We start from the raw sequence: 22,216 nt of genomic DNA, 5'->3' as shown, positions 1-22,216 counted from the left end.
CATTCAGTTGTAGTGGTCATCTATCAAAATTTGACACAAAAGGTCATGCCCTTATTTATGCCAGCAGCTTGCATACATTAAAATTTAACGTGTCTGTACGTCTTATTGTTGATACAAAAGCAGCCAATTAGCGGAAATAAAATCTCCCAGTTTTGGTTAAATAAAATTTTTGTTGTGAGCAGAAATTTTTACAAAATCTAGCGCTATCCCCAACCACCTAATTGTACTAAATACTTCAGCTATGGGCAAACGTGACCACACCAGGAAAAAAAGGTTATGCGAATAATTCACAAGTTCCTCACTCCTGTTACGAAAACGCTCGAAAACTGGTATAACGTTATTTCCAATGTGTGCTTTACAACCGACTATGCATTAAAAAAAAAGATAGATTGCGGCTTAACCTCTTCCCCAGGACTTCTTGATGCGCCTAACCAAACAGAGGAGAAACGTCCTGGGAACGAGGTTGCCACAACTTCCCCTGCTCACGGAATTGCAAAGTTTGTCTTATCGGTTTGCTCACCAAAACGTTTTCAGCTCCAAAGCCTAGAAATACAACCTTTGAGAACAAAATGAAAATGATTATCGAAGAAGAAAATTCAAACTTCGATGCTGCACATTGGCAGTCGAAACCTGCCGAATACGAACATTTCCATGGACACTGATGTCCCCAGAAAAATGAAATAGATAACTATAAAGATACACCCAACTTTTTGGTTCAAGACCCAGTTGTTCAAATAAAGGACAAAAAAGGCAATAGCCACAGTTCCCACGATGAAAAAACACGACACAAATAGTCCACGACTGTTGACCTCAATAGGTGCATTCCACGCCGCTGCCTTAATAAGCCATGGGACACCCAGACACAGAAGAACATCAAATGTTTTGCTTCCCACGTTGTTTGACACCGCCATGTTGCCGTCACCTGAGAGAGACCAAAAAAGAAAATCAGAACTTTCGGACTGGGGAAAGCTCCGCAATGGAGGTAAAAGGAAAAAAAGGACAATTATGTTCCTCCCCTCCCCCTTGCAATCCCCCACGTGGTTCGTAATTAATTGACGAACCTCTGTTACAAAGTCAGCTTTGATCATTGGGAATTTCGACTAAATTCGTATCATTTCTCAATCAGGTTTCTCCCAGATTCAATAGCTGCAATTAGAGATAGCTAGCTCCCTTGGTAAATATTTCTCTTTCTTTCCAGCCTTTGCCTGTATGGTGGCGAAACAAACTTAAGAAAAGGCACGTACTCCAATAAACGTCTACACTGCACATGTCTTGCGTTCTGGTTGAAGAGCTAATATGGTCGTGTGGGACGTAAATTAACTCTCTCGAGTTGAGTTCTGCGATCTACGTGACATTTATGCGAAAGTCTTGTTGCCACTGTAGTACAGTATGTTTTATGGTCAATTGCAACTGGAATGATAGCATAGCTTACCTTTTCGTGCGATGAACAGACTTGCCGAACAATCTGGTACACTGCTTCCAAAAGCGACGAGTGTAAGACCCATGACTGAATCCGGGACGTCAAATGTATATCCAATAACAGTAACCATCCAAACGAGGGTATAAGACGATACTGAAATCCAAGCAATACAAACTATAAAAGAAACTGCCACCCACTTCTGGCAAGATTCCTTCTTCACATCTGGGATGGTGAAAAAATACGCTATGTTGATTGGAAGGCCAAGGAACCAGCAAAATCTAGCCGCCAACCCCTCCGGAGGATTAAATGGCGTCCCTAACAAGAGATCTGGGACGGGTCGGTGTTTTAAACCGTCTCCTGTAAAAACAAAAGGCGTTGAATTTGAGTTTCTCCAAGCCCATATACACCTCTTCTTGGAAAAACTACAAAACAAATTCGGGGGAATCATAACGAACGAAGACTACACCTTTGGGAAGAAACACAAGTAAATTATAAAGATCGAAAAAAAGACTGAAAACAAGGTGGACACACGTCACACCAGCCCCAGGGCGTGGTCATCGACTTTTTTTTTTTCAAATAAATGGATGTACACTCGGTGTTGACGCCACAAAGTGTCCTGCTAAGTCCACTTGCAAGCTACCTCATAATAATTATGTTTATCTATTAACCAAACTTTACAAATATGGTGTCCATGGAGACTTGCTAAACTAGTGTAGAGATTATTTAACGTCAACAGCGTGTTGTAATGAAAGGAGAGGCTTCCGACTGGTTAACCGTAACCTCTGGTGTCCCAGAAGGTTTTTTGTTGGGACCATTATTCTTCATAGTCTACATCAACGATTTACCGGGGGTAATTAGTAAGGACAGTTCAATTGCTTTGTATGCTGATGACAGTAAAATGTATAGGGTTATTAGCACTCAAGGAGATCTGTCTACTTTTCAAAATGACATAGATAAAATTTCAGATTGGTGTAAGATGAATAAGATGAGAATTAATACCAAGAAATGTTGGGGAGTTGGGAAGTTGGGGAGTATAATATTGAAGGTCAACCGTTGGAAAGTGTTAATATGTATAAAGATTTTGGATTATTTACTGCTAGTAATCTTTCATGGAACCAACACGTAGATAAAATAACTGCTAAGGCTAATAGGGTTTTAGGGTTGGTTAAGAGGACTTGTAGGGACTTAAAGGATATTGATACCATGAACACACTTTATTGTAGTCTTGTGAGACCTTTATTAGAATATTCATGCGAAATTTGGAAGCCTCATACTAAACGTAACATTGATAAATTGGAGGCTGTTCAGCGAAGAGCTAGCAGATGGATCACTAGGTCTGATGACTCTTAGACTATCTAAGCTAAAATTGTTGTCATTATCAAATAGGAGGTTCACTAGAGATGTTACATTTTTTTTAATGTAATTAATGGACATTGATATTGACATTTCAAATAAGCTCACATTTTGTAAGGACAGAAATACAGGTTAGAACTTGAGGAAAAATTACACACAGGACCTTGTTCCAAATTTTAGTAGAACTGATGGTTTTAAATATAGTTTTTTTTTTTAGCGTATTGTAAATGAATGGAATGGTTTACCCAATCATATTAGAGAATCAAAAGTATTGCAACTGTAAAAAAAATGTTTTAAGCTTTATCAAGGATAACTAGAACATTTATATTTCTATTTGTATATATTTTTCTTATATTTTAATTAGTGGGGGCATCCCTATTATGGCACATTGGCGCTTTTGGTTGTCTCCTTCTCCACAACTTTCTTTTCTTTCTTATAGTAGTGTTAGCTTATTTCATTTTATTATTTGCTTGTAATGTAGTGGAGTGAATATGTAATAAATAAATAAATGTTTGATTTAAGGTTGTTTTAATTAAGGATTGAGATAACTGTTTTTTTTAGTTAGGAAGACACTTTATGATGGTTATTGTCAGCATTTCTTGCTATACGTCATGTTGAAATGGACCCGAAGTGTAAGGGAACACTTTGTGACGCTAATTGAGGTCTGCATGCATATTATTGCAAGCATTCTGAGCAAAAACTCCTGAAACACGAGATCTTTATGATCTCACTATTTGAGCCGCTTATCACGAAAATCGAACCATCAAAAGCACAAAAAATCCACCGTCAAAGCTATCCCCAAGAAGAGACCCTCTATCCTGTTCCTGTTTTTGAGGGACGGTTCCTGGTCGTTTCCGATTGCCAATAACATTATAAACTCTACCCTTTAGTGGTTGTTTCTGCCCACCGTCCTCTTTCCTTTCTTCTTGTTGTTTCTCTTCCTTTTTTCCATTTCCTTTCTCTTCAGGCGTCTCCTTTGCAGAGTTTGTCTGTTCATTAGTGCTAAGTGATTTCTTCTCTTTTCCTCCGCTGTGGCTCTGTTCTTCATCAGCAATCTTTTGGTATCCATTGTTGCTTGCTTTGATGCCGTGTGAAGCGTGTAGATCGGATTTAAACTCAGGACTGTTCGTATTGGTTATTTTATAAAGCCAGGCCTCAATTCGGGGATTGAAGTACATAATGATTAAATATATCAAATAGGAACACGACATGGCCAATGCCTCTGGCCTGCGAAATAAATAGAAATCACAAAAATAAAAAAGCTTAGCTAAATTTCATTTTGTTCATTGATGATTTAAAAAAATATATTTGCTGGAATCTTTGACCGAGATGATTTCCCTGCTCCGAAATACAAGAAATTAGCAAAGTTTCCGGTGCAGATTACATCATATCAAATCCTTGTACAATACTTTTTTGGCATAGGGCTTCTAGTCAAAAATGTCATGAGACAGTCCCCGAGAAAAAAAAAAACAACAACAACTTCGTTCCCAGAGCTTTTCCGCCTCTCCGGGGGAAAATCCCGAGGAGGTTGACGTTCAACAATATAGCTGCCTTGACGTCACGAGCATCCTCTTTATTGACAATCGTTTCCCATCTTTATCTAAGTCCTGGCTGTGCGGGCCAGTCAAGTGGTTAACTGAAGAGACTACAAATCGATTCAAATCAAATGCTGGTTCTTACTTCAGAGTGAAAAACAGGAGTATCGGGAGCGAGAAAAACAAAGCTTTCCGAGCGGAGTAGAGAACCAACAAACTTATCTCACACAAGTGTCGAGGGCAGAATAGAACCCGGGCAACGTTCATGGAAAGCGACTGCCCTCACCACTGCGCCAACCCTCAGTAGCCAAAGGGACTAAAAATTAATGTTACATGAAGTTAAAACACTCACCAGGTTACAATGCTATCTATGAGCACCAAGATGAGAATGACAAGACTGAAGAGATAGAACATATTGTCTCTGACGAGGGGCCACCATGCTAAATACAAAACCTATTATGGACACATCACACAAGTTAGACGAAGTAGGTTAACGACGAAATTGCTTACTTGAAGTTGCTTCTTCAAATCTCTACTTTATGATCATTTATTTTTCGTTCGGAACATGCGCTCTTGAAAGCATATGTCACCTAAAAGTCTAGTACGCCTTTTCTTTTTGGAACATCTCGGGTTGAACCAAACGGTTTTGTTTGAAGGACAAAGGTAACAAAACGTGATGCACATGCAGCGTTGTTAACGCTTTTATGTGACGTCAAAATAGCCACACCCCCTCCCCTCCTAAAATAGGAACATCAAGAACAAACTAGTCTTTAGCTTCGTCTGCTCTTGGCTCCTGGACACTTCTAAGAATGGGCTCATAAAATGTTTTTTCTAAGATTAGTAAACCAGTAAGCACTGATATACATTTTAACATTGCAATCCTGTCTGTAGTGTTCACTCTACCCTGCCTAGAAACCCAATCTAAAAATACACAGCTGCAGCTTGTTCGTTTTGTTTTCTCCATTCAAAACACTTGATATTTCAAAAAGCGTGCAAGCATAAACACGTGCATGACATAAACACCCTCATCTGGGAAAACAAAATGTACAAGTTAAAGAGGTCTGTTGAGGGATAAGGTCATGTCAGGAGTCCGTGAGCAGGAGGGTACTGCTTCCAAAGATTTATGTTACAGCGAATTTGATTTTTTTTATTATTATTATTTTTAATTTCTATCTTAATAGAAAATTAGAAAATAAGAAGCATTTCTTGGATATGCCCGCAGTTAGCAAAAGCTGGTCGACGCGGGCAGTGTTTACGGTTATTTTACAAGAGAGCAGAAGATTCAAATCTACACGAATTCACGGATTGAGCACTTTTTTAGACTGACGCAAGATCCTTCCCAGCCATTCAGAAGGCTTGCATAATTGATTAGTTCCTTAGGGGTCAATAGTTAATCAATGGAACCTGAGCCAGTCTTGAAATAGCTCGATCCGTGAAAACGCTGTAAATCACGTGGTTATCCTCTCCTGGTCATCTTCTTACCGTTCCAGCCCCTACGCCACATAATCCAATAACGAACAGCACGTTGAATACCGCTGAGCCTAAGATGTTGCCGATCCCAATGTCCCCTTCTGTGATGAAGACACCTATGATTAGAAGGTAGAAATTTGTCATTAAATCTTTTCTAAGGTGTAGAGTCACACTTGCAAAAACTTCCATTCGTTATCAAAACTGCGCGAGTTTCCTGGGGTCTGTACTACGCATGTGCACAATATTTGAGCATATTTGGAAATCTGTGAATAATCCGTAGTTGCATGTTTGTCTACTCGGCGGTCCATATCTGTCTGAAAATATTTCCTTAGCTGCCTTTTGGCTTTTTGCACTTCTAGCTCGGACTACATCTCCTAGTTTCTACAGCAATCTCGTTCCCAACGCTTTCTCCACCGAGTTGGTGGTGGGCAACAGGCCGCCATGTTGGACGCCGAGAAAACCTCGGGAACGAGTTTAGGCCTGTTTATGCACTTGGCATTTGTGAATCCCCGATAGTAAATATCGTGCATCAAAAGCGTAATCTTACAACTCACCAATGATTGAGGCGAATAGATCGGGAGCTGAATTACCCAAAGCCATGAAAGTAGCACCGGCCACATCAGATTGAAGTTTCATCTTATCACAAATAATCTCCAAGCAAGGAACGAAATATTCATCGCAGACAATAGCTATGGCCCAGGATATGTAACATGCAACCAGAAAATGAATAACGACTGCACCAAGTCGCCTTTCATGCTGGTTGAACAAATCACCCGGAAAATTCTCGATTGATGGTGGGCTGCAGTTCCTGAGATCGTTTGTCACGTGAACGAGAGGATGTCTTCCAGTGAATGATCCATCTGAAATGATTAACAATTATTCTTCGAGCCCGAATGGGCCATGAATGAATGAATGAATGAATGAATGAATGAATGAATGAATGAATGAATGAATGAATGATAATGAATTTGTATAGCGCTAAAACTATAGAAGAATATTCAAAAGCGCTTTACATAAGTTAAAATTAATGAATAAATAATAAATAAAGAATTTAAAAAATCCTTGAAAGCTATAATAATGAGGGCGAGTGGAATAATTGTTTTAGTAAAATGCAACTAGTTGGTCAAAAATATCGAGACAAAACAACTTTAGCTAGCAAAACGCAATTCAGCCGCCATTGTTTTGGTTTTCAATGCCGGCGCTTTGCGCTACTAGTGGGCTATAACATATAGCCTAGTAGTAGCTCAACCAATCAGAACGCAGCATTGGTAATAGACCACTAGTTGGATTTTACTAATAAGTAAAAGAGCTGTATTTTTCCTAACTACAACAAGAGGACATCCAGAGCTGCAATTTTTCCCTAAAACGTGGAATGAAATGTGAAATGAAGCAAGAAATTTGGAATGGGAAGTGAAATGCGAAATGTCAAATGTGAGATCCGAATGTATCATTGAATTGATTAGTCCAAAGCTAGCTAATGGCGAAAAAACGTCAATTTACTAACCAGGAGCTCACGGGTATAATCCCGCTTGTGAGACTTATAAGATCAAATATCCCACTAAACTACCTTACCCAACAGTAACAGAACGCCCATGTCATTCTTAGTTGTGGTGATATTCTGTACGTACCCGAGACCTCTTGAACTACTTTGATAGGTTTTTCTGCAGTCACACTGATTGCATCGTCTCGGCGACAACTGAAAAAGCAGAGCACTATAAGAGCTGCAAATTCCAGTTGAAACTTGAATCGTCTTCTTCGTATCATAGCTGGAGCTGAACAAACGAAGACGACATTTTGTCAGTCACTTACTTATTCTCTGTGCGTCTTCAATTGTTTTATACAAGAGATAGATGTTTTGAAACGTTGAGGAGCGCCAAATAGTTTCTTGTTATCAAAGTATAAATCGTTTTCACTGTCATACAACCAAAAATTAAATTGGAAACCGTCCAGTGGAAGAAGCCAAAAAAATGCAATGTTGTAAAAGACTAATATATAAACAATTTTTCCAAGTCTTAGGTCTTTGTGGCCCATAGTTTCTGAGTTATTTGCCGAAACGTTTCACGTACCTTTGTAGATCAGCTTTGTATGGAGACACCATATTGGTGCACCGTTTTGGTGTACCAATATGACCGCCGGAAATCAACAAAAACATCTGGAGTTCACTTTTTCTATAAAAGCTCTTTCTTTTCACTCGAGAACTAGCATACGTACGCATAAACATAATTATCTTCTAATACTTGAAGTGGTTATACTGCTGAAAATCAAGAGGAGAGACTTTTTTTTTCAACGAGACGGCATTCCTATTTTGGTGTCACGCACTGTGAAAACTCGGAAGTTCAAATTGTTGTATTTTTGAAACGAAACATGCTACGGAAATGGAAACTTGCACAAGGATATACTTTTTGTTTATCTTCAACCTAGTGTAAATAAGAATTCGTAAAACCTCGCTATTTTGATGACGTCACAGTGAAAACTATCTATACCAAACTACTCAACAGCTATCAATTAAAAATCAGGGCAAAAAAATAGAAACCGATCTCAAACCCAAGAGGTTAAAAGTATACAAACGTTAGGAAAATTTTGTGTTTTGTGTAATAACTTGCTCCCTTTAACGCCTGACATGCGACTCGCATAATTATGCAAAGAGTAATGTATACAAAACGTAATGTATGCAGAATGACACAACGAAGTACAACGAAGAATCCTTTTCCAGAGTGGATTCTGTGATGCACCCTGATCCAATCGATCTTGGATCAATGATCCGTTTTCGGATTTTCCCAAAGAAACGCACCCGAAGTTAACATCTTCATCATTCCTCTCGAAATGCAAGCTTATGTTGAAGAAACGTCGAGCTCAATTAGTGGCTGTTTTATGAATGCTCAGTAAATAGTATTGGAAAATTAAAGAATCCGCGTAATGATAAGAACTGGTTAGCGACGGTAATGAGGTTTCATTCGGTGAAAAATGACTCTAACACGAGGCCGCTTCTCCCTTTTGAAACCATTTCCCTCCATGGCCGCCGCACCCAATGTATCCTCTTTTCACTGTTATGTCATTTCGCATCCTTGCATCCACGCACGCATGTTAACTAAATGCATTCCACTCACCTTAATAAACGTTTTTCTTCAAAGCAGTCGTAAACAGTAACTTATGGTCCCACTTAAAACAAAAATGTATAAGCTTAGAGGAAACTACTATTTACCAAATTGAATGTTAAATTAACATCGCCACATTGGTATATCATTCAGATTAGTATTCATCAGTGCCTCTATTGTTCACTTACTAAATACACCAGGTATTTCCTCACATACGAATGGTGGTCGAATTAGTGTTTAATGTAATGCACGGAGAACGATTTCAACTTGCGAAACGAAAATTTTTAAGAACATTGATGGAAAAAGTTTCTTCCCAAATTTCCCATGAGAAATTGTTTTAAAGTACTCAGTATGCAACCACGGATGACTGGTTTGCTTACATCATGGTTGCTAGGATTGATTTGGATTTTACTAAAAATTCCGACAGCGATCAAATGGTATTATAATTCGGCTAATCATAACTATAACAAAATTCTCAAATCTGATTGGCTATCAACTGCCCTGATTTCAGCCTTAATTGGACAGTTTAATAGGACAGTACGCGTCATGCCTAAGTAATTGGACAGTACGCGCCATCACGCGCGCACTTAAATGGCTTTTTTTTTTTCACTGCTAGCAAACAAAATTTCGAATTTCTTGTGTTTTGATTTAAAAAATAGCCTATTATATTACAAATTTTGTTAAAGTTATGATTAATTGGTAACAGAGCTTCGTGTCGTCCTATTCGGTCTGTAATCATACTCGTGATTGAACAAATCGGACTCCCGCTACGCGGTCGTCCGATTTTGTTAATCACTCGTATGATTACAGACCAAATTGGACTCCACTCAGTCCTGTTACCATTACTAATAACAACTGACACTTTGTCATTGCTGCCAAGAAGCCAAACACAGTTAAATAGTGACCTGACTAAATTCTCCTTGCTAACTTTCATGCCTTCTGTTATCTCGAGAAATGTTCTTCGATGAAGTTAATTTTTCGATTAAGTATGCGGCCAAGTCAGGCTCCCAGTAGTCTGTAGAATCTGTTTACAAAATTAAAACGAAGTGATTCTGCATGAGATCTTTTTGCAAATTTTTATGACCTTTCTTAAAGGGACACGGTCAGCTACGGAACAGCGCTGACCTGGACACGATTTTTGCCAATTTGAAAAGCGTTTACCTCAACCCGAAATCAAATGTATGCGTCGGATACATCTCGAAATCCGCTTCAGTCTTGCCTAGTGTTTCATTCGATCCTCGATCTTTTACAGAAAACCTCTTTTTGAGCAAACGTTAACTCATCCTATGACATTCTTTTATCACATTTGGTTAAAAACAGTATCCAAAGAAACATCAACAGAGGAGGTGAGAAACGCGTAGGCGCCGAATTGCCTTCGTTTACCAAACTAACAAAAGAGAGTCCTTACACAAGGCTTGTGCAAGATGCTTACAGAACGCGTAAGAATGCTTACACAAGGCTTGTGTAAGATACTTACAGAGGGCTTGTGTAAGAGTCTTACAGAACGCCTAAGAAGGCTTACCGAAGGCTTGTGTAAAATCTTTACGGAAGGCTTATGTAAGGTAATTGCACAAGGCTTGTCTTACATAAGGCTTCTTTAAGATACTTACGGAAGGCTAAGAGTCATTACTGACGGTTTGTATAAGAAAGGCTTCTGAATCGCTTAGGGTCTTTTCTAAAGGCTCATGTAAGAATCGTTAAACTATGTGCAAACGCCTTTGGTATCCATCTTTAAAACCGTTTTTCTACGCCATTAGAATCATTGATATATATTTTTTGCGATTGAAGTGATAAATGCCTCTTGCAAAGTATTGTTGGCGATTATGGGTTAACGATCATTGTTCACTCCGTCTGAAAGAGTCCTTCTCTTATTTCTTTTTCTTTTTTGACAACATCTCAAGATATTGCGGATGATTTAGTCGTTTTTAACCCTCCCAAGTTACCCACAACACAAATGATACTTTTATCTGAGTTCCTATATGCGACATTTTTTTTTAAAACTTCAACAAACAACAAATAATAGTAAAAATGAATTGATAATCCGTAAAGGTTTTTTCCCAAGCTATATGCATGGCTCTGTCCTTTTTTTACCGAGCTTCTATATAAATCTATAAAATGTTAAATATGACGCTAGAATGAACGTATTCACTGTAAGGTTCGTTTTTTTTTTTTACTCTAGTCCTATACTGCTATGTTCTGAGCAACGGTATTTAGAAAAATTAAATAAACAGCAATACAATTTTATAAAATCCCACTTGTCGATTATTCAATTTTTCCTTTTCTACATGCATAAAAACATTGTTGTCATATTAATGGTAACCACATTCAACACTCGCCTAACATTGATATTTATAAAATAACTAAGATAGTACGCGCGCTCTGATTGGCCGAGAGGAGTGTTTGCATGAGAGTATGTAAACATGGTTGTGGCGTCAAGTTGTTTGGGTTTTCGCGCGCTAATCACGCAAGCACGAATTTGAAAAAGTTTTCGAGTTCAAAACTCGGCAAGTTTACTGCGACTGGTAAGAATTTCTCCTTTAATCAGTGCCATACAAAGAGTTTTGCCTTTTTTTTTCGCTGGAAAGTTATTTTATAAAAGCAATAGAAAACTTTTTTCCTGTGTTTGCATAGCCTGATATAAACACTCGAGGCGTTAGGAGAATTCTCGACAGTTATTCAAACCCTCGACTTCGTCTCGGGTTTGCATAACTGTCTCGAATTTTCCCACCCCTCTCGTGTTTATATCAGGCTATGCAAACATGGGAAACGTTTTCTATTGCTTAAATAGAGATCAAAATATAGGTCTCTCATGTGTAATCTCAGCCTAATATTTTCTTAATAGCCCACGTTCCATATATTTACATTCTAATTCGCAATCCCCGGAAGAGACTTGAGTACAAAGAAGAGCGGTAGCCGTTAGAGAGAATGTATGAGAACAGCTAAAATTGGGCCTAATCTCAGATTATTTAATACATGGAACATGGGCTATTTGACTGTCTGCCGTTAGTAACAGTAACTTTAACACTACTACAATAATATGATGGCCCCAAGGTGTTATGTCAGATGAGAAAATTTCACCACCCAGCCTAGACTTACTAAAGGTCGATCTTAAAAGTTGCGGCCGCCTAGCCTGTTCCAGGCTGCGAGGTAGTTTTACGTCTTGGTACAACTAAAGGCGCTTTCCATTTGTCAGAACGGCCAGACCATTCCCGTCTTAATGAGAATTTCACTTTTAATTAAAACTATCCAGCTCGATCAGTCAAGTCCCAAAAAGTATGCACGAGGGACATAGTTTTTCAGCAAAAACCCTTGGAAAAAGCCGATTTCATTTGCTAACTAACTGGTCCAACAATTGTCCGGCCTGACAGTTCTGACAAATGGAAAGCGCCTTAAGTGATGAAGGTCTCTCTTTTTAGGTACGCTGCACTGATCCCGAAACTAACTGAACTGATACGAGCATACAGATAACCTTTTCAGTTGCTTTAGAGACAAATCTTAGATTTGAGATGGGTCTGAAATTTTTATAGAACTCATGGTCGAGTGAGTCCTTCTTAAGTAACGGATCTAAAGCTGCTTCGTTGAAGCACGCAAATACAGGTATTGCTCACAATAACGGGTAACGAAATGGTGTAACAATCTTCCATTGAGATGCCAGGAATGGGATCTAAAATACAAGATTTCCGAGACGTTGTCTTGAGAAGACGCGAGAGTTCATGATCAAGAGTAGATGAAGGGGCACCCAATGGATCTGTTCCTCAAAATATCTGTTCTTCAGGCAAATGTTTGCAGGATCACAAGCGAGTGGATCCTTTAAGCAAAGCCAAGAGTTTCGTCAACTTGAATGACTAAAAGTTTGTTTTTCGCTCTACCGCTTGTAATAATTTATGCGTTTGTTTCATCGAACAGATATTTTACATAAAACAGTCGTTGAGTGCCCCTGATCCCGCAGGCTAATCATTAGGAACTACTGTTACTGGAGCTCTAACATGTCTATAAAAATATCTTCTTCTGACTGATCTCCACACCGTTCCCTCGTCGAGAGAATTTGAAGAAAAGGTCAAGGTATTAATTAATTAATTAATTAATTAATTAATTGGTATTTATGTTAATAATATCCCATAACAGAACCGGTCGATAACCAAACGGAACCGGTCCAATTGCCGAGCCGCGAACTAAAATATTCAAGATTTCTCCTTCATATATAGTTATCTAATAGGATAGTTTTATTTAGTATATACTAAAACAGTGGATAGTGTTTTTCGCGCGCTCTGATTGGCTACTCAATCAGTGAATATCCTGCACTATTCACTGATTCACCTCCAGTTCCTCCGAGCGAGCGACGTCAAACTCGCTTAAGTTGCGAGCAAAATGCCTTCCCGGTTTGCTGCCGTAAACAAACAAAGAAATTTCACAACTAATCAAGCAAGCTGTTTCCGAAATACACGAAGAAGGTGACGAAGTTCGGATTGGAAGTTTTAACAGGTAAAGCTTTGTCTTTTTGACACGAATTTATCGATAAAACCGGTGAAAAAGTTTTTTGTTTACAAATGCAAATTGAGTTTAAGTCTTGCTCACTTTATTTAGTTGAGTTGTTCATAAATAAGCTTAAAACTAAATTTAATAATCTTTTTTTATAGAATGATTTTAAATACAAAAAGAATTCACAACTCCTTTTGAAGAAATTTCCCTGCAAGAGCTAAACAAATGCCTTCAAATGTTTTAATTGTTGGCAAGAAAAAGCGACGGCCGCGGCCGCCCGGTCATTACGCGCCGAAATTGTAATCGTTGGCAACAGTATTTGAGTTAAAAATCGTCATTATTGTGCTCAATTATCTCACTGTTTTAGTATATACTAAAGCAATTATTCACCTCAGTGTCGGTGGCTAGTCGTGGATATTTACCTCACTGCTTCGCAGTTCGGCAAATATCCAGAACTAGCCACCTCCACTTCGGTGAATAATTGTTATCTATACTGCCAAAGCCGGCGCAAAGCCTTCTAAGGCTAATGTTATTTTCCCCATTGTATTTTATTTTTTGGAAGCTATTGTCAATTCATACCTGTGCGTGAAACAATAGCTAGCTTGCCTTAACTAGGCGTGGTTTCTACCAGACTTTTTCAAAATCGAGGGGAAAGTCGTTCCTGTTCATCGGTTTTAAAATTTCCAGCAAATTTTGCTGACGAAATGACAAAAGAAAGACAAAAGACCAATCTAACCCTAATCAATAACTTAATTACAAGCGGTAGAGTGACCAAACCAAAAAGTTTTAGCCTGGGGCCGACAGGTCTATGGGCTGGCTACGCCCCTGTGTGAGCTACTGACTTTTCGAATATTTATTCTTCGCTCTTCTATCCCAATGTTATAACTTGACTTCGTTGTTACTTTAACCTAAACGGATGAGTACGCGTGGCGCATACCGAGCCGAGCAAACATAATCAAACAAGCAAATCGTGCAACACTGAAATTTCTTGCTCAATGCAATTGCCCATGTTACAGTGCAAAGCTGATCTCGACATGCATTCCGCCTTATTAGAGGGGCATTTTTTTTGAGAGGAGAGGCTTGATAGAGGATTTACGGTAACGACAACTGCAAGTTGTTCGATGAGGTGATAATTTTCGATGCAAGACCGAAAGTACACTGACAAGCTTGATCATGAGCATAGTCCGATACGATAATGGAAGATCAGTTTAGCTCGAGTGGAACCCAAGGGAAGAGGGAATCAAGAAAAGAGAAGATAACTTTATGAGATGACACGGTTAGAATTCCAAGCGTTTTAGTGTATCTCAGACGGTTGCCTGTGATATGGGCAGGTTAATGGATCTACAACTGATTTACAGGGAGGCCAGGCTGGGACGATTTTTAGGGAAAACAGAAGAAGGCAATCCTGTGTGTGCCTCCAGTGCGTTATTCTTTTCTACCTAGGGAGAATGTTGGCGGATACGACCTTCATTCGTTTCGTTGAGATAAAAGATAAAGACCGAGAAGGTTGAGGGTGCTGTACGAGACTACTTTAATGAATATCCGGTCATAAAGGTGTGGGAGTTTGAAGAGCGAGTGGAGGAAAGTTTACGCAAGAGCCATAATAGCTCTTGGTTTGCAGAGGAGCCTGGTGTCTAGTTTAATCCAGCTCGAGCACCCACGCTTAGTCGAGACAGAACGGCGAAAGTCAAGTGGAGATGCTAGATGTGGAATTGAGAAACTATCGGTAACAGGGAAGTAAGTGACAGGACGAGAAGTTGAGTGCTAATAGAGGTTTGTTTGTTTCGAATAATTATAGGAGCAACTCTTGCCAATGTTCGCTGGAACACTTACATAGCACGCACATCCGAAACACCGCATTGACACGCCATTAACTTTAGAGAAAGGGGCCAAGTATGGAGAAGTATGAAGAAGAAGAAAAGTGACCTATCAATGCAGAAAAAAGTATTCGGAAAATATACTTGAAAGATAGTTAGACAGTGTTCACTAATGTTTTCCGAATACTGTACCCGACTATGGTACTCCCTGGGTTCACCTCTGTCGCTGTCGCTGTCGCTTGTTCAAACACTCCAGCCAGAGTCTGAGCATGGTTAATGAATGTGGTAATACTGAATGGAGCAAGACTAAGCAGATGGTTGTTACCACCATGCAGGGTTAAGAAATTTAAGTTGTTAGGTACTCGGCTTAGTGAGGATCTTAAATGGACAGAACTTGATCTAAATGAGGTCACATCATCATGCTATAAACTGATAGCTCCTGCAAGAAAGGTCAAGAATACTTAGGCGGTGGAGCAGGGGAGGCAGGGAGATCCTGTTTGGTCAAGTGAAACCAGGAGCTGCCATCGAAATAAGCTAAAAATACCCAATTCACGCGGTGAAAAAATGGATGATTATGGAAGGATGATCGAATTCTTGCCTAACCTGAGGGATTTCCCGTGATGTAGGATTAGGGCTAGGAAAAAAGCCCATAACCTGCTCCTGTCGTTGTGAATTTCCTCAAGATCAAAAATTTCAGTAAGAACCGAAAACAACAGCTTAAAGGAGGTGCACACACCTTGAACTAGCCAGGGAAAAGGGGCTTCTGATTGAGCTAAACTCATTGACACTGAACCTCTGTCATTGATGCACGGTGCAATTAGGTAGACCTGTTACTATCCCCCGCGCAACCACATGGGGAGTACTTTGAAGCGGTCCTGTCGGGGACTTTCGGGGGTAGGGGGCGGGGCAAATCGAAAATACCTTCTCTTTGTTTTTGTGGAGTACATCATTTGTCGCACGGTTGACAAGGTGACGGCGGACTCCGTACCTTATCATGGGGTTTCCTGCCACAAGACAGTCTACTTTTCATCACACAGGCGGTCAATAAAATTTTTTATGCGCGTTCGAGAACCTCCAAAGGGAATATTGAGGGTCTTTGTACAGTTTCAGTTTATTTTACCGACCAAAAAGAACAAAACAAAGCAAAAGACAAGTATACAGAAACACGCAGAAGCAATGTGGTGAGGAAGCCCAAAAAGAAACCATAAGGCTTAGGTCATCCCTTTTTCGTTCGTTTAGCGTCGAATAGAGGTTTCCTGGTTTTGGGTGGGTCGGTCGGTGGGGTGAAAAAAAAAAATCACAAGAAATCTGAGAACGGGAGGCCTGGAACACCATCATCATTGCCGTGGAGACTGAAAACAACAAGACATGGTCACCAAATCGACACAAACTCAATGTGGCGGAAAATTTGATGGTCAATTTTATAAAAAAAGGCCCAAAAAGGGTAAAAAGCAAAGAGGATACACCATCGAACGTTTTATGCCTCGAAATGATGTTATAATGCTAATTTTTTAGATTAAAAGAATTAATCTATGTCCAAAAAAAATAAACCTTTTCGTTTCTTTTTCTTGCTTTTTTAAAAAATGCCAAAAAACTGGGTCTTTTGGACGACACTAAACGAAGAAAAAATTAATATAGGAATTAAGCTCCCTTAAAGTATAAAAGTATAAGTTTACAAGGACAGGATCGAACGTATACTGAGTAACTAAATGATAAAAATTTGATCAAAATTAAATGAAAGGCTAAGAGCCTGAGCAATGTCTGATAACGAAACGGTAAACAAGAAGTGCTGCCTCTCATTTAAAAGAGACGTGAAATACTGGGTGGACCACGTCCTGAACTCCCGCGAAAACCGCAAGAGAGGAACGCTCAGGGCTAAGGAGACTAAACAGGGGCGTAGCTACTTGTACGCACGGTTTGCACGTGCGTACCCGAAAACGTTGAGATAAAAAAAATAGAATGAAATAAACATAACTAAAAAAAATCGGTTTCCAGAGAAGCGACGACATTAATTGGAGAACCGAATCTTGGATGATTTATTTATTTAGCGCGAGCCAAGTGTTTTGTTTTACAACGCATCAGGGTTCATCATATCAGCTTACAATTTAACTCTGTGCTTTGGAATTACGGCCTTTTCCAGTTAATACTAAATGTGATTAACCGTTTTGGCTAATGATGCGTCGACTTCGAGAAATTCCATGCCGGATGTTAGCTCGTACAGCTTTGTATTCTCGTTGCTTTGATTCAATGCGCGGCAATGGCAACTGAGGTCGTCGAGGTCGCAACTGAAAGCGATGAGGACGTAACTGGTGAATTAATTGCGTGGCAATCTTCTATGAAGAAGGAAAGGAAGGGGAGAATTTCAGAAGAGCTGTACGTTTTAACAATTGTCTTCTCCACTGAACGTGAACTCTTTACGAGACAAGAAGGTCACAATTCCAGAAGAAACATTTATTCCGCGTTCCACAACTAGCACAGGGTCGTCCAAAGTAATCAGTCACCCAATGTAAGCTGACAGGATCAGTGACAGAGTTTTTCAAAGTCAAGGGAGATATCAATACTCGTTCAAGTACATGACCAGCATACTTGGCATTTAGTTAGTAGTAAATAGAGTATAATAGTGTAGTACAATATTTCGTTAGCGTTATGATGGTATGTTTAATACTAACGCACAATGTTATCAGAATATATCACAAGTCTTGCTGACGTCAGCTCTCATATTGTGGCCTACATGTACGCGCGGTTTCGGTATTCGGGAAAAAATCCGATGCGGTTTGCGGTTTTTGGCGTATTTCTGTGCGGTTTTGCGGTTTTCGGACCCCCCTTACGCTCCCCTCCTTTTAATCATCTCAGATTACAGCTATATCATAACGCGGACGTGGTATACCTGAGACAACCTGCCATACATGTTGTCTCAACAGTTGTTCAAAAACGTGGATGTAAGCAGCGTCCCAAAAGAGTTTATTTGTGAAATTTGGTAGGAAAAGTAAAATTCTTTTGACTGGTTGTTTCGGGGACAAAGGTTACGTCTGACACTTGACATCGATTCTTTCCATTTCATAGCCTGTTCCAGGCGTTCAGATAGTAGAGCGCGGCGGTAGGTGGGGAGCGAGTTAAGTTGTTGTTTTTTTTTTCTTTTTTTCTTCGTGAATTTTTCTCCCGCGCTCTACTATCTGAACGCCGGGAACAGGCTATCCATTTCAGTACGTATCCGATGGTCGACCCACAAATCGCCAATCCATGTGGTCACCCAGTTTGCGGGCATTGTGCTGACCAGCTAGTAAAGAATGGCGTAAAAAACTGCCATATCTGCAGACAGCCCAGGCTAGGCTTTAATTGCCGCAACATCTTTGCCCAGCAATTGCTGGGAAATGTAAAGGCGACCTGCAAGGGCTGCAGCCAAGAAGTGGCGTTGAATGAAGTCGAGACCCCCGTCACTAAAGACTGCGGGGAGATCGAAGTACCATGCGGGCAGTGCCAAGCTTCAATAAAGCGAAGGACAACACAGTCCACCATGGAAGTTGCCCAAAGAGCAAGATAACTTGCCGATGCTCGCTTAAAATCTTTTGTCAGGGTCAAGAGCAACATAGAGAGGTGTGCAGGTTGGCCGAAGTCCAATTTCGGCTAGGTTGTGGATCGACCGTCCAAAGGTAAAAATGCATTTAAAAAGTAACTTAAAATGATTGAAATGCTCGGTAGCTTGAGTACACAGGATCTCAGAACATAGGGATAACGCGTAAGTGAAAGGTAGGCGATAGTACAAGCGCCTGATCTTATTCTTGTGTCGGCACATTCTCGATTTCGAGGTTCCACCCGCTGTTTGTTTCGTGGACCTGACTATCTCAGAGACTGGAACAGGCTAACTTCTAGGAGAAATGAATGTCTTGACTCCGTAAAAGTGAGGAAAGTTTTGTTTTAAAATTTTCTCACTTCACAATATATCTCGTATAGCAGCGTATATGTGGATCTTAAGTGGATTTGTTGTCGCGTATATACTGCGTCGCGAAAATCATTGCTGTACTTTCGAATCCTTTTTGTAGGGTTTTTTCAAACAACATGCTGGTATTTGAATAAATGGGGGAGAGAGTGCACGCGCGCACCCAAGCGGCGAGAGGCGATCTCTCTCCTGTCTCGCAACTTCAGTCACGCGCGTAATCTTTTGCGTGTGTCGCACATTTCGCTCGATGGATTCCCGTATTTGCCGCCCCATCGGCTAGGGTTTTTGCGCCGTTTTGGTATGAAAACGGGTATACACTTTACTCATTTTGGTCTGGAATCGGGTATGGTTTTCGAGGGAACTACGGGAGTGTATGAACGTATCTATCGTTTCCATTCCAAATGAGTAAGAAAGAAATAGAAATACGCGAATTCGGAATGGGTTTGAAAAAAAAATTGCGCTCTAATCTAATTAATGACAGCTTGACTTCAGTCTTGGAGAACAAAGAGGCACACTCCCACCAAGAATTTCCAGGAGTACCAGCCCCCGTACCCTGCGAGGAAATGCTCCTTTCTCTTCTCGAGTTATCTAGGAAGATCGAAGGGCCTGTGCTCGAAGGGTACTCGCCCTGGGAATGAACTGTTGAAGCCACAAATGTAATACTTGACCACGAATGTAATACACTCTTTTCTTTTCATAACAACGTTCTATGGATTAGAGTGACTGACGATCTGTGACCTTTGAAGTTAACAATATGCTTACTTCTTTATTTTCAGGAATTTTATTCCTTCACATTGCTTGGATTGCCTCAAAGTCATGAAGCAATGCCCCGTACGTGGCTGCGGGCAGCATTGTAGAAAAGGGGAAGTGCTGGAACACAAAAAAGAAAAAAAATGAACGCCACATATCTTTAATGGAAAGTGAAAGAACGGGAATTCTGTGGAAGTCAGAGAAGGTGGGTCAAAAAAAATTTAAGTCGATTATTCATAGCCAGAAAAAATTCAGTTAGTGTTGACTTAAGCTTCTTCGGTGAAAAGCTTTGAGAAAAAAAAATGGCCAAACAAACGTTAACTTTTCAATTAGGCACCCCATGGCCGAATGTTTCCGAATACGCCAGAAGTGTCTCAAATAGTTTTCTCTGTGATTTAGAAGCCTGTTAGGTTAATTTGGTGTTGCCCTAAAACTATTGATCTGTTTGGATGTCTCAGAGGAACTTTGGTCGTCACGAAAGTCTAAGTATAGGTGTCTTTTTCGTCTCATCCGAAAGTGTTAACTACCATTATGGGTCCGGCAAAAGTTTTATGGCATGAAGGAGCCTTAATTTCAAATTTAGAAAGCTGCGGGGGACGTTTTCTCTTTATACCGAAATTTTTAGGAGACCTTTTTTATTAGACGCAATATATTAGTATTTTATTAGTTATCCATATTTAAAAAAAAATGGATAACACAACCTCCGAAAATCGTAGTTAGTGTGTTAGAGAACCTCCAAATATTTCACACGAATGGAACGGTTGTCCTTGGAACAGTTATTTTACAGAATAATGTCGCTGGGTGCCCCTGATGTCTCAGCAGATAGAGGATAGAGGACAGAGAAATAATGATCGTTTTTCAAAACTGTTATTGCAGGGACGATTGGCCGTTCTTCCACAATGTTCACCATCAGAACAGTTCGTCCTAACGTGGACAGGACTGGGTGCAGGTTTAGGCTCTTTAGCCCCACCAGTCCTTGTTAAGCTTAAAAGGAGGTGGAGGTTATACTTCCAAAAAGGCATGGAGCGCCTGAAATACATTCAGGGGTTGGAGGACATTGCTGTCGCCCCAAGGCAAGTATTTGTTGACGGCTCTAGCAATAATCTGCCATTGTACACCTGTCCCTACGTCAAGTAAACACCATACCCTTAATAACAAAGATATTCATTGATACTCAGGAGAACCGAAATAGTTTAAACGAATTCAGTATTACGGGTCTCCATAGGTAATAGTGTAACCAAAACAAGAGAACGACAACATATCGCAAATTCTACAACGCACTATAACTAAAAAAGAAAGTTTGTTTTTCTTTCCCAAATGTATTCTCCTTCATCGCGTGACTTTTTCTTTTCCTCCTGATTTCATAAGGTCACTTCCACTTGCAAAGAAATTATTCTTAAATCTTGTTGTACTGAGGGAAGGAGACATTAAACAAACACTTTAAAAATGTTTGAAAATGATTGAAGTAAACGCTGCAACTTTAGTTGTCAGGAGAAAAAAGAGGAAAACTCCTCAAAATTCGTTGGACAACGTGTATCTATTTTCATATCTAGACGGCCGAAGGTTGTCTTAAGAATTTCCTTGTGACTTGAAAGCAATCCGAGATGTTGTCACACGATCCAATTCTTGCTTCTTTGCACGGGAAATGGTTCCGATACAAATACTGTAGCCTTCAGCTCATATTGGATCCAGTCCAGTCGAGTAAGAGAATAAGAAGACGCTTCAACGTGTGTATCCGACGTCATTAGGTTATAATACGTTATCGCTACTAAAGAATCTTAGAACTGAAACACGCATGAATCTTAGATCATGATCATATTAAATTCTCAGCACAATTGTTATGTTTTTCGTCCACCCAATCCTTTTCGTATCAAATACACATGGTTGAAAACAAATATTACTTTTATTTGCAAGCATATCAGATAATAAGGAAACAAACAGGAACACGCAATTGAATACTAGGGGTGACGAATGGTCTTTGCGAGCATTCGCGAGCATGCCGAGCACTGCGATTTTTTTGCGAGCACGAGCAGAAATAAAAAGTTTGCTTTGCGAGCTTGCGAGCAACGCAAAAATTTGGGGAGCAAAAGCAAGCGAGCACTCGTTTAAATTTTGCGAGCAAACCGAGCAAAGGTAAAATTTTTGCGAGCAGTTAAAAATTTTAATGGACCATTCATCACCCCTAATACTCTACCAATCCTACAATTTCATTACATTTTATTTTCGTACAGCTCTAACTATCCGTGAGTTCTAACCTAGAAACGTCAATTGAAAGTCGAGCAATCTAAATGAGCATTAAAGCTTCACAAATTAAATTTGAAATAATCTGGTGAATCATAACGATTTGTTGCGTTACTCCG

At 39.8% G+C, this 22,216-nt stretch overlaps 1 protein-coding gene, 1 long non-coding RNA gene and 1 pseudogene across 2 annotated transcripts; all 3 read right to left on the bottom strand.

Moving 5' to 3' along the window:
• Positions 1-596: 596 nt before the first annotated feature.
• On the bottom strand, positions 597-7,372 carry LOC140926318 (sodium/potassium/calcium exchanger 4-like). The gene is made up of 7 exons (XM_073376073.1): positions 7,351-7,372; positions 6,333-6,638; positions 5,791-5,894; positions 4,661-4,761; positions 3,657-4,000; positions 1,433-1,777; positions 597-922 (listed from the first exon to the last, which is right to left on the bottom strand). The coding sequence occupies exons 1-7, from the start codon at positions 7,370-7,372 to the stop codon at positions 597-599; spliced, it is 1,548 nt and encodes a 515-aa protein (XP_073232174.1).
• Positions 7,373-7,412: 40 nt separating this feature from the next.
• Positions 7,413-9,322, bottom strand: LOC140927106 (uncharacterized). The gene is made up of 3 exons (XR_012164526.1): positions 9,062-9,322; positions 8,886-8,937; positions 7,413-7,550 (listed from the first exon to the last, which is right to left on the bottom strand). It is a non-coding gene; the product is annotated as an uncharacterized lncRNA (long non-coding RNA).
• A 12,725-nt stretch (positions 9,323-22,047) lies between these two features.
• The window catches only part of LOC140928841 (solute carrier family 23 member 2-like), a 15,919-nt pseudogene continuing 15,750 nt past the window's right edge, over positions 22,048-22,216 (bottom strand).

The sequence above is a fragment of the Porites lutea genome, chromosome 2, assembly GCF_958299795.1.
Source record: "Porites lutea chromosome 2, jaPorLute2.1, whole genome shotgun sequence".
NCBI lineage: Eukaryota > Metazoa > Cnidaria > Anthozoa > Scleractinia > Poritidae > Porites > Porites lutea.
This window is presented reverse-complemented; position numbering and strand designations above follow the sequence as displayed.

Bases quoted from the DNA above. Each gene is read 5' to 3' on its own strand.
- LOC140926318 (XM_073376073.1), bottom strand. From the start codon at position 7,372: ATGGGCGTTCTGTTACTGTTGG. The intron at 4,762-5,790 runs GTAAGAAGATGA...TGTCCATAATAG, and splicing joins GTGGCGTAGGGGCTGGAACG to GTTTTGTATTTAGCATGGTG. The intron at 923-1,432 runs GTAAGCTATGCT...GGTCTCTCTCAG, and splicing joins TCTGTTCATCGCACGAAAAG to GTGACGGCAACATGGCGGTG.